Source organism: Phaethon aethereus (genome assembly GCF_964289735.1).
Source record: "Phaethon aethereus genome assembly, chromosome: 6".
In the NCBI taxonomy this organism is placed as follows: domain Eukaryota; kingdom Metazoa; phylum Chordata; class Aves; order Phaethontiformes; family Phaethontidae; genus Phaethon; species Phaethon aethereus.
Window position 1 is genome coordinate 18,881,049 of NC_138580.1, and position 12,241 is coordinate 18,893,289.

General features: G+C 39.8%; 1 protein-coding gene across 1 annotated transcript in view; it reads right to left on the reverse strand.

The window, feature by feature from the left end:
* Positions 1 to 1,151: 1,151 nt before the first annotated feature.
* The window catches only part of PLA2R1 (phospholipase A2 receptor 1), a gene marked incomplete at its 3' end in the record, with an annotated part of 42,624 nt that continues 31,534 nt past the window's right edge, over positions 1,152 to 12,241 (reverse strand). The window contains exons 20-30 of the mRNA XM_082001842.1: positions 12,061 to 12,203; positions 11,169 to 11,286; positions 10,163 to 10,293; positions 9,446 to 9,590; positions 6,100 to 6,338; positions 5,415 to 5,583; positions 3,915 to 4,055; positions 3,380 to 3,496; positions 2,766 to 2,942; positions 1,598 to 1,627; positions 1,152 to 1,369 (exon numbers count right to left, since the gene is read on the reverse strand). Coding sequence (XP_081857968.1) covers positions 1,152 to 1,369; positions 1,598 to 1,627; positions 2,766 to 2,942; positions 3,380 to 3,496; positions 3,915 to 4,055; positions 5,415 to 5,583; positions 6,100 to 6,338; positions 9,446 to 9,590; positions 10,163 to 10,293; positions 11,169 to 11,286; positions 12,061 to 12,203 — 1,628 coding nt within the window. The remainder of the gene's footprint in view (positions 1,370 to 1,597; positions 1,628 to 2,765; positions 2,943 to 3,379; positions 3,497 to 3,914; positions 4,056 to 5,414; positions 5,584 to 6,099; positions 6,339 to 9,445; positions 9,591 to 10,162; positions 10,294 to 11,168; positions 11,287 to 12,060; positions 12,204 to 12,241) is intronic.

Sequence of the window (12,241 nt, forward strand, 5' to 3'; positions counted from 1 at the left end):
TCCCACGGAGAGTACGTGTTGCTGTTCTGGGCCACTGTAATTGAGGTAGTGCAGAGACCTGAGCTGGGTCCTTCACAACCATCAGCCTGCAGACCAGCTGGTCAGCGAAATTTATCTCCTTCGTTAGCACCTTAGTATGAACACTGAAAGTGAGAATTGTCCTTCTGAGGGTCTGCTACATGGGGTTATAGCACCCTTTGGGAACAGCAATGTGGCTCCCCCATGTATCGTCCTTAGCTTTTGACCGCAGGGTCTCAGAAGAGCATACGTGAACACTGCTTGCAGAAATACTTTAGGTGAACAGTAAAGCAAATTATTACCATAACTTCAGCAAGACTTATAACAGTTTTTTTTCTTCAAACAGATATTGCCCAAAAGAGTCTTTAAAAGAGGTTGATGGGATTCAATTTCTGAAATAACCTAGGTGAGAGATCACATAGTTAAATCTTTAACAGGACGCTGGGCGCATCTCAAATTAATATATTAACTTCAGGATGACAAAGTCCACATGCCATTATATCTCTAGACTAATTTATTTTATAACATGAACTAGACATCACGGGCTGAACTACCAGTACTCTGGCACTGCCAAGTCAAAAGTGACTTCATCTCTCTGCAAGCTTGGAAATCCACCTGGCAAGAATCCACGGTCTGAAAAATAACTGTTCATTTTGCAGAAGGAATGGCTACTAAGAAAAAAAAATCTACACCATAATCCTTGGAATATGTTTCAGAGTTCCAAAATTCAAGGCCAAATTTTAATGCTGGCTCATGAGCAATTCTGCGACGTTCAAAAACAAAGACACAAAAGCCCAAACATTCGGAAGGAAAAAGCTGCATGAAAATGCCCGCTGCTCTGGGGCCTCAGACATGACTGCTTACTGCTTCATGTGAGCGGTTGGAGGTTTATGGTGTGGGAGTATTTTCGGTTCCCGGCTTGTCCCAAAGGAGCCAATTTGTCCATGGTTCTGCTTTGCATCCTCACCTCATCTTGCCACAAGGCAAAAGCTCTCCAAGGTGGGGAGCCCCTATGGCATTCACACCAATGGCTGTGAGGCTCTCTCGGCACGGGGGACTCCCGAGAAGGAGAAAACCGCTGTAGATTGTGGAGTTTCACATGGAAGACATGTCTGCTGGCTATTTCTGATCAATTAATTGTTGTCATTTCTCTCAAAATCAGAAATGAGAATGCTTTCTTCTAAAGCAGGAACATCAGCGTTGATCTGTGGCAAATAGGCATTTCTGACCCACAGTATCCTGCGGAAGAGTTGGTTATTCTGTTTGTACAAGCACCACAGGAAAAGGGAAATGGCAGCCAGCATCACTAACGTCACGAAAACAGCCAGAGCTGCAAGTCCACGGTATGATGCTGAAAGGGAAGGACAGAAATTCTTATTAAGCAGATATAGTTATAATTATATAGACTTCTAAATATAAACATATAGACGTTTTGTGGAAAACGTATTATTACCCCTTATGTGTAACACATTTTAAATTACAGGTTTAACAGTGAAAAATGTTACCTCACAAATTATCGGCTCAAAATATGTTATTACTCCTTATAAAAAAATATTAAGGAAGTACAGAAGAAACTTACATTTTTCAGAGGGTTCTGTTGCATCGATAGCTGAAATAGAATCCAGAACAGTCATAAAATTACCCATAGAACTAACAAAAGTTACTACATACATTCATGGTAAAATTGATACCAAAAAGACAATCTACCTAAAACCATGTAAGAGCAGGCTGTTCTTTAGCTTTACTCATGTTAATGGGATTCCAACTGGCCAAGTTAAACATGACCTAATCTGTTATCTAAAATCCCTTAAATTTGTCGGAATGTATTATTTGACATTCGTGCAAGGATGAGCAGCAGCATTTATCCAGTTTTTGAAGTGCAAATGCATGAGCAGATCTGTGCAGCAGTAGATTAATCCAGCTATTGAGTGCAACAGCAACTTGGGCATTTTGGGTGGGCTCTCAAAACACTTCAGCTCTCTCACAGACCCACATTCCTGCTGATGTGGTGTCTCTGCAGGTCTCCCGGGCTGCGCCTGCCCATCCGCGGGGTTTGTGAAGGCCAGCCTGACGCTCTGCCATACAAGGGAAGGCTGAGAGAACTGGGTTTGTTCAGCCTTGAGAAAAGCAGGCTGAGGGGAGAGCTTATCGCCACGTTCCAGTCTTTAAAGGGTGGCTGCAAAGAAAATGGAGACTCCCTTTTTACAAGGAGTTACATGGAAAAGACGGGGGTAATGGGTACAAGTTACTCCTGGGAAGATTCCAACTGGACGCAAGAGGAAATGTTCACAATGAGAACAATCAGCCATTGCAATAATCTCCCCAGGGAAGTGGTGGATTCCCCAACACTGGACACTTTCAAGATTCGGCTGGACTGGGCGTTGGGCCATCTTGTCTAGACTGTGCTTTTGCCCAGAAAAGTTGGACCAGATGATCCCTGAGGTCCCTTCCAACCTGGTACTCTATGATTCTCTGCGCATGGCCGGCTACCACAGACAGCAATAATGCAATGGCTGCCCAGGTTCCTCAACAGAAGGTTACCCTGGCTGGTTGGGTTTTTTACAGGTATTTTTTCTAATATATATAATATCTAATAAAACACCTGATTTTCCCTAATGCCAAGGGACAGAATTATGTAATTAGAATTAAATTAAAGTGGAAACTAAAAGCAAGTAAGCAAGCGACAAGGAACATGTAAAACAATGGTTAAAAGGACACAATTGCCTCCTTTTTATAGAAGAACATACCTGCATCCATTTTACAAACAAATCCCTTTTTTTCTCTGCATGGAGATAATTGCCAGACTCCATCTGTGGTCCTCAGGCTGATACAGAAATTCCCTTTGAGATGATCAAATTCAGGCTCCCTGATGCCCCAGTTAGAATAATTTAAGGGAGAGCCATCAAACCAGGAGACTGTCTCATCTAAGGGTAGAAGTTATAAATCATTATAAAATACCATCCTGTTTTGATCATTATCTTTGTTTCAGTTGGACTTAGCCTCGCATAAATAAATATTGAATTAAAGAATGCCGGGATTTTGTCTGTTTGGCCACTACATTACTTTCTTTTTTTTAAGCATTTAAAAATAGCCTATGTAGTTGACACAGAAGATAGCCTGTAGTGCTTCTTTAGGAAGAAAATAAAGGCTTTCACATACATCTATACATATAGAGCATACAGAATACTAATAAGTGATAATTACAGAAAGCTTGACTAGTTTTACTACATCATAAACAGGTAATAGGCAGCGAAAAAAAATAAATCTCAAAAGATAACAGTTTTAGAAGATGGTTACACTAGCATTCAAATAAAAACCAAACCAGGTTCTTACATGCAGTTCTCTTCCACCCAGAACTTACTGTCTGTAACAAGCAGGATGTTCAACCAAACCATTTGCACAGAATAACCAAAACTGTGCAGTTCTTCCAGAATGAATGCATTTTCATCTTCGTCTTGAATAGTTAGGAGATTTGATCCTACAGATTAAACACAGAACAAATTTTCAAACAGTCCATGCATGCCATTAAAATGCATTTAAAAAACTGAATATTATTAACCTTAACTGGAAAGCTTAAGAAGTCTGGTTATAAGTTCTTAAGTTTGCAGTTAATGTGAAAATGCTCAGGTTGATATAATACTGTTCTCACATGATTTTACAACAAGTTTGAAGGGAAAGAAATGCATCTTATCTGTTATTCTAGAAATCAATATTTTCACATGGAAAGGAATATTTCTTTGAAGTACATTGCCTCCAATTTAATAGCTGGCTTATGAGCTCCACTGTCATTATCTTGAACTAGAGAAAACACATGCCATGACTTCAGTCATTTCAGAAAATATATCTTTTTTTAAGATATCACAATGACATTTTGTAGCGATAAAATAATCACTTACCTTGATTTTTGCAGACTTCATACGCAGTATCAAAACTTGTGCCCTGCAGAACTGTGGAAAAGCTGTAGCAACTGTTTTTGAATTTGATCCAGGGAACATTTTTTTCTGAACATAAGCCTTTATATGCAGTGAGTTTCTCTTCTGTGATAAAAATAACAGCACAGCTTTATTGGCACAACAACTTACACATTAATATAACATTCCACACACCGTTTTGGAGTAATGCTAATAAGCACGTTATTGTGTTCTGCCTCTATTTTCCAAGCGAAAATCTAGTGGTTAGATATATTTGTATTAGCAGAGTAAAGCTGGTTTTATTTCTGACCAAAATCCTTGCCAGACTGCACCAGCAATATCGGGACAATCTAACCGATACTGATGCGCATGAGGAGTTACGACCGAACTACGGGCACATCAGAGCACGCCGGGCTGCCCAGCATCTCCCAGAGGGCTGGGGATTTCGAAGGACCGCAGAGTTCCTCTCCACCAAGCCGCAAAGATAACTTCATGCCAAATACCATGGCACAGGGAGAGTCTCCCATTGGTAAGCAGCAGCCGGCCTCGCCAGCATGCAACGTGCTGCAGCAAAGAGTCCCCCTCCACAGGGCAACTCCACAGGCTCACTTTGCAATCCCCAGCATCACTTTTTGGCACTGTTGTAGACTCAGCTGTGTCAGCTACAGTCTCACATGCTACAAAACACAACTTTTAAAAATTACATAAACCTTAGGCTATATATATATGAGAAACAAATGAGAAAATTATTCAGCTTCGCTACAAAAACCATGCTAAGGAGTAAGTTTGTCTTGACGGATTCCGAAACAGCTTTCTTCTCAACAGATCCAAAAGCTATAATAAGATGTAGGCAAATCCCTGGTCATCAATACCACTGAATTTTGAGAAATGGGTGCTGTCAAAGACTCTGCATCAAATGGAGTTCCTGACCTGAATTCTGGGTTCAAACAAAGCCCAGGTAATTGACAGAGCATTGCAGGAAACACAGCTTATTTTAGCATACAGGAAAATATTCTTATCTATCTTTACCAAAAAAGTTGCAAAATCTCTTATGTGCAGTCAGTGAAGATGTGACACTAATTTTTCACTTTGCTCTAAATGCTTCCCTTCTCCCATCCCACAGTTAATTGCAGCAAACTGAATTTATTTCCCTTCAAGCTAGATTATTAGCAATTGTCATTTTTCACAGATAATATAGAGTTCACTGAAGAGACAGAGTAAGTAATTTTCCTGTTTCTTTCTTATTATGAAAGTTCTCTTTCCATTTTCCTACGAACCAGACCTGATGGCAAATATTTTATGGGGAAAAAATGGTTTCACAAATAGGAGATACAGCAAGGAAACGCCAGGAATATACTTCAGTTTTGAGTAACACTATCGTCATTGCTTAACCTCAAGCCAGTTGATTTCCTTTCACGTACTTCCACTGTCAATACACACATTTGCAGCTGCAAAGGTTAAATAGAAAACTTAACTCTGACTTACTAGGTGGCACATGGCAAACCGCTCCTTGCAGAAGTCGTTCGCAGTTAGCACTTCTCCAGTGCCCCGAAGTATCAATGTAAACACAGCTGCCGAAGGCCTGGGACTCGTCGTCTTCCCAGAAGGTAAACAAAGACCTAGTCCCATCCGACCATTCAAAGTTAAGCCCGTTCTGCCAAAACAAATTTCACATTATCTTTCTGATATGCTTTAGCACCATACAACTTCTTCTTCTTCTGACGGCATCCTCACGTTACAGAATGTCTTTTAATCGCTGAAGGCTGGGTAGATGAAGGGGGATCTACAAAAGGCAGATCCAAGGATCCTCCCAACTTACTTCTGGGAGATCACAAACTACATCTAACCTGCTGTTTTCAGCAAGTGGTTATTTGGGCCATTGAGCAACTAAAAATTAAACAACATCATTTCAATGTTGACACTACAAGAGGGTTTTTTTTGTGTTTTTAAGTGTTTTCTATGGCTTTTAGTTTTCAGTAGTCATTGCACCAAACTGGCTCCCGTTAGATTTATACATTATGTTGCAAAAGGTTAGGGCTCAAGCCTTCCAGGGTTTCATGGCCAGATGCAAATTTCCTGTGACTTCAAATGAGTGACACAGCTCATCAGCCTATTACTGGAAGAACTCCTTTGCAGCATCATACTCATAGCCAGGGAGTTCACTACGTACATCCGAAGTGAACAGTCCAATCCAGTGGTTGTATCCCAGTCGATTCACAATGACCGTGAGGAAAGCTTGGTGATACTGGTCTGTGATGCTGACCAACTCTGTGCCATTTGCCATGCAGGTTTTTAAAGCTGAGGACCATGTAAAATTCCCACGTATTAATTTATACGTTCTGTTTCCATATTCTAAAGTATCTGGCACAGGGTACATTTCAGATGAATTGATGACATGTCTGGATGTGTCTGTTACAAATAGAGATAAAGGATTTATTTTTTTTTTTAAAACAGACATCTTGAACGTAGCGGAACAGCTTAAAAACCCCAGAACTATCCTTAAAAACAAATGTAAAAATTGCAAACTCCTTGGTTTCAGGAAAGCATTGTGAATTTTAAAAGAAAAAGAAAAAGACAAAGATGATGGTGACTACTAGAACAGTACCTGAAATTCCATCACAGCACAAAACTCATCACAGGAGGGAATGAGTTTAATGTATAACAAACAAAAGCAAAGCTGGATGGAATCAGTTCCACTGACTGGACCTTTGAAGGTCAGTAAGAAATCACCTGGGGTCTGGGCATATCCCAAATGTCCAATAGAAGTGGGCTGCAGAGGGCTCTTATCCAAGACACCTTGCATGGGATTTAGATTACCTCTTTTCTGACCCGTTATTTTTAGTAATTTCCAAGATCAGTTTACAGCACGAGGCCTGGCCTCACAAATAACTGTACTGGCACAATTGTACTGGCACACAGTACACTGGCACACAAACACTTGTACTGGCACAAGAGGATTACAAAACTGTCGCTCGTGGTACAAGTGCGTGCTTGGGAGGTTCCTGAGCTCACCTTTACTATCCATGTGCAAATATAGGGAAGATCACAGTACTGGCACTTGAAAGAGAAATCCTCTATGCATGGAGACTTAAATCTCTCTTTGATGATAAACTAACATAGCAATGTCCAAAGAAAAGAAAGGAAGAAGCAGACCTTTTAGATTTAAGAAATAAAGAGAGTGAGTCTCCCATGAGAAAAAAATCAGGAGACAGAGACCATCTCCACCTCAGTCCAGTCTGTGGTGCTCACTTTTCCACAGGAGGCAAATGCCTTTGCTAATGTGTATGAATGCCCACAGTATACTTTAAACAAGACTATTAAAATAAAGCAATGCCTCAGTTCTAATCCCACTTGTCAGTTTGGATTAATTACTTCTGTCTATAAAACTTCACTGTAATTACAAAATGAAGTGGTTGCTTTGCTATGAGGTGGAGTGTTTTTAGACTTGGTTCCCTTTACAACTAAGAGAGCAGGAGCAGGAGTGTTAACAAGCACCTTAAAACAGTAAATTAATTTATTATTTGTCATTCACAAATCATTTCAAATTAGAAATTTCTAAGCAAGAAAAAGTTCTGCTCTTGAGCTAACTGAAGTACTGCATTTTCTTCCCGCTTTCAGTGCATGTCACTGCTTAAAAAAAGGAAAGGCAGGAAACGCAGTAAAATGCCGACACAATCCTAAGTCAAGCATCTCTAAGAGATCAGAGCCCAGTTCAGATCTCCTGCTGGCTTATTTAATTTTACTCTCCTACACAAACTAATTCAAAAAAGGCGAGACAGGATGCGGACAGGATGGCAGAAGCAAAGCACCAGCTCATCTTTCCAAGAATTGACACTTTTTTTTGGACATTTGATCAAATTTAGCAGTTCACTACTGCCAGCAAGAGGCTGTCTCATTTCTTCCTTCCTTGCTTCTCTGCTCTTCCAGCTGCATATTCCCATGCATAGGTCTGGTGTTTGCCTGACCCTGCACTGAGCTGATGCAGCCTGGAAAATCTGCACAGAATGACATCAATTTGGCCAAAAAAAAAAAAAAAAAAAAAAAAAAAAAGTGATGGGAAAGCTTTCTGCTGAATTCGCAAGCTGAACTGCCTGACTGTGTTGTGTTTTGAAGACTGCCAGAGGTGTCCCACTGGGGAGGCAGGACTGGTCCCTTCACCCCCAGCAGCACTCTGCTGCTCATGGGATGGGTGGGCAGCACTGAGGTCGGGGGCACAGCGTGTCCCCCCATACCCACCACGCTTCGGCCGGGACCCACAGGCTGCGCTCACATTCACCCAGCCAGAAACGTGGGGAAGGTGCTGAGCACCCGCTGCAGCCCCAGTGCCCCCCAGGCACCCTGCAGCCTTGCTGCCCTAAGGCAACAGTTTTCCTCCCTACGCAGCCTTTTCGAGCCTTTTCCATCTGTCTGAAGCAGCAGCAAGGGGTTAAAATACAAATGTTCAGGAGGTAAGCAAAACAAACCAGCAGGAAAATGTATTTATTTATTTTTTCTACGCTGCATGTAGGATTACTCCAGCACTCCCCGCAACCGTACTTCATAATGCATGATGTCAAATACAGCTATGGTTTGCTAGAGCCACATGTGAGCACCGCCCAAAGCTTCTATTAGTTTATTCTACTTTGGGGACTCCCTCTCCCTTGCCTCCTGGGCAGCCAGCAGGAGAGCATTGTTTTTTTAGACCCAGGCCTCAACAAAGAGGTGATATATAAAGTTGAGCCATATAAAACCACCCCCGCAGTAAGTACAGCACCCAAGGACACTCCTTACAGGCTCCGATGACAGCCCTCCCCTTTGCCTTAGGGTTAATAATTTGCTGCTGGTCTATTTTGGTAAGGAGCTCTGGCAGCTTCCCGCTGCAGCCGTCCCTGGGACGGGGCTCCGAGGCTGCCCCAGCGCCCTGGGGGAGCCAGCGGCTGCCCACGGGAGAGGCAACGCCGGATAGTGGCTCGAGGCAACCAAACAACGCAAAAAGCTTCGTGCTTCTGGCAAGTGAACTTTATGGTAACAGAATTAGAGAAGTGTGAAAAGAAAAGTCAAACTGTATTTGATCGGCCAGTCGGTCCACACTGTTCACATAAATCATTTTCTAGAACCTATTCTGAGTTAATATTGCAAGTCCTACTTCTCCCCGCCTTCCAATAATCATATTTTCATCAAAATTATCCTCAGTTTTGTCTTTTGTAATTTCATGCGGTTACACTGCTGCCATGACTGAAAACATGAAATTTCATCTCTATTCCTGATTCTAAGGTACGCAACAGAAAGCTCAAAGTTAGGAAGAGAACTTAACAACGGAACATTTTTTTTAGAAATTACTTCTACATCACAGCCATTGATTTATTAAATAGTGTAGAGCTAGTCTGTCTAAATATAAAAGTAAAACTATCACAGTAAACTTTTGTGTTCCTGGTTTTACAGACACCTATAACAAGCTGCTTCTAGATGAAAATAAAGTCAGATGAAATCAATATAGTAAGAAAAGAGAACAGAAGCAAAGCAAAACAAAAACTTACCCTGAGTCTTTTGGCAGACAAACCCATAATTTTTCTGACAGTTTTCTAAGTACCATTTTCCCGTAAAATAAAAATTAGGGTTATTTGATACCAATGTACATAGTGGAAGTTGTTCTTGAATGTTTGCACTATTATAACGCTGTCTCTGCAATCAACACAGAACCTTATATTAATTAAAAAAGACACTGTGTAAAAACAATGCATAATTACTACATTAAATTTAGAAGAATAATTATCTGAAAGTCACTGTTATAAATACTTAGGTACAACTATGAACACTCCCATAAATACAATGTGAAACAACACCCTCATAATACAAAAGGCACAAGCTTTCACTGAACAAACTAAAATGCCAAACCCAATGTGGACTAACATGGTGTAAGACAATATATTAAAACACAAAATTCATTATGTTATGCCTAAACTTTGCTCAGACCCAGCATATTATACTAACCATATAAGTCAAACTTTGGTGCTTAAAATCAATTGCAAGAGAATGTGACTATAGCCACAAGTTACATAAATAACTGTCTTGACAGTGCCTTTTTTGCTACCTCTAGTTATGTCCATAAATCTGTGCCCATGGTTGTTTGAAGTTGCAAAAATTAAGAGAAGACTAAGTTGCTGTAACAAGTTTAGGCCTTGTCTTTGTGGCAGACATGACTTTTATGGATAGAAAAACTTCCCACTGTCCTTAACCCCCCTAGGAATACTCACATGCACTACTTCAACTGGAGACCAGTTGGAATACATCGGAGGATTTTCATTCACCCATTTTTCATAATCATCACTCTGGAAACCTATCCAAACACTAGTTTTTCGTCCAAATAGATTCATTGTTATGAAAGCTGGAAAATTAAACAGGAATAAAATATAATTAACTGGTAACCATTTAGGGATAGATGAAGTCTCTTCCAACACACTAAAGCACTGAAAAATTTAATTACTAATCAATGATATTACATACTTACTAGAAAGTAAGAACATGAGTGGCATTTCAGTGTCATCTAACTATAAATTTAGTTAAATTGATTAACTCCAGTCAGGTTAGAATCTAGTCCATTAACAACTGAGTCTTACAGAAATGTTCACAGCAGCTTGAACAACTTAAGTTGTTCGGGGTACTGTCCCATTGAAAAAGCTCTTCTCAGTTTTAGTTGAAAGTAAGATTTCTCAACTAAGGACAGCCAGTGAGATTCCTCCCACCTCCAAATAAGCGGTTTTACAAATGTATAAAAAACCAGATTTTTATGAATAGGGATTATAAATATTTCCAAATGCGCTGGCATTTATTTCTCTGACAGTTCCAGCCTAGCACTATGCTTATGTGCTATACTATTGAACAGTTTTTAAGTATTATTAAAGGATAAAAATGAGATTCCTTTTATAACAGTGTGATGTTGCATTCATAAGGTAGAAATCTTACATAGCAAATTTTAAAATGGGTATTCCATTATTTTTTTTTATTTCTAATGCATGGTAATAAACACAGAAGAAATTCTAATTACTTCTCAAAACGTACCTGTCATATAGCTCAGTCAATATCTGAATCTTTACATTTTGGGAAACTGGGAAAGAGAAACACTAATTTTTTAAAGCAGTGGAACCATGAGTAGGATTTGAATTATCTTTTTTCCTAAATCTGTCTCCAAGATGAAACTTTACTAGAGCACCCTAATGAATATGAAATTTTATTTATTTAACAATATTTTCAGCGCTCTACCTTGTTCCAGTTCATCTTCGAGGGAAGCAAGTGACCCATCATAGCTACTGCAGAACTCTTGCGCAGCGTACCAGTTTCTCAGATGCTCTGGATCCCTTGGAATTTGTATCAAAAAGCACTGTTTAAAAAAAAAAATTATCAATGACTAAGAGTGATCACTAAAACATTTCACACGCTGTTAGTGAATATTAAATATTTAATTAGTTTCTGTCCTGCAATGGACCTCGCCAGCACGCTTGGTATTAGTTTTCAGCTGTGATCAGGCTTGGATTCAAATCAGTTGTTTAAAGGCAAACACAATCTGGGTTAAATTTATCCTTATAGTCAGTGCAGTTCAGCACTGGGATAAATCCGGCCTCCTCAATGCATGTTGCTATTAAGGAACATACGTATTTAAAACAAGCTTGATGAAATAATTGCCTTTCGACCTTCAACTGCAAATAGACTTTGGTTTATAATTATCTTTGATGAACCCTATTTGAAACAGCATCTTTCAGAGGATGACAGCGGTTAGGGATCCATTTAGTACAAGGGGTCAGAGAACTGTTTTGAGACCATAAAAGACTCTTGGAATTGTCATAAGTGGGAAAGAGAGGATGGAGCAGGCTTTTTACAGCAAATGCACAAATACACTTAGTTTCTGCATATATGAGTATTCAGTTCCTTGAACTAAAGTAGAATTTTTGACACCTTACTAAGACAACTTCTGTGTGCAAAGCTACTTAATAACTGTAAACCTTTGTATCATGTGTCAGTAGTTATAGACCTAAGGGCCCTTCTTTCAAAAAGGAAGAAGATCTTCAAATATTGAATAATCCTTAAGAAGTCCAATTTCTGTCATAAGTATGGAAAGCATTTTGAATAATCAAACAGCAGAAAAAAAATGTTTTACTTTGAATCCAAAGTGCAACCAGCCTTTGGGACATGCTCCTTGCTGGTTCTGGTCTTTTGGAATCTCTTTCTCTATTTTCCATGCAGATTTACGTTTACAGATACAGGGAAGAGAGATAGTACAGTTTTCGTCACCCCAGAGTCCTGTGTAAAAGGAAAAATCACAGTTTAATATTGGCTTG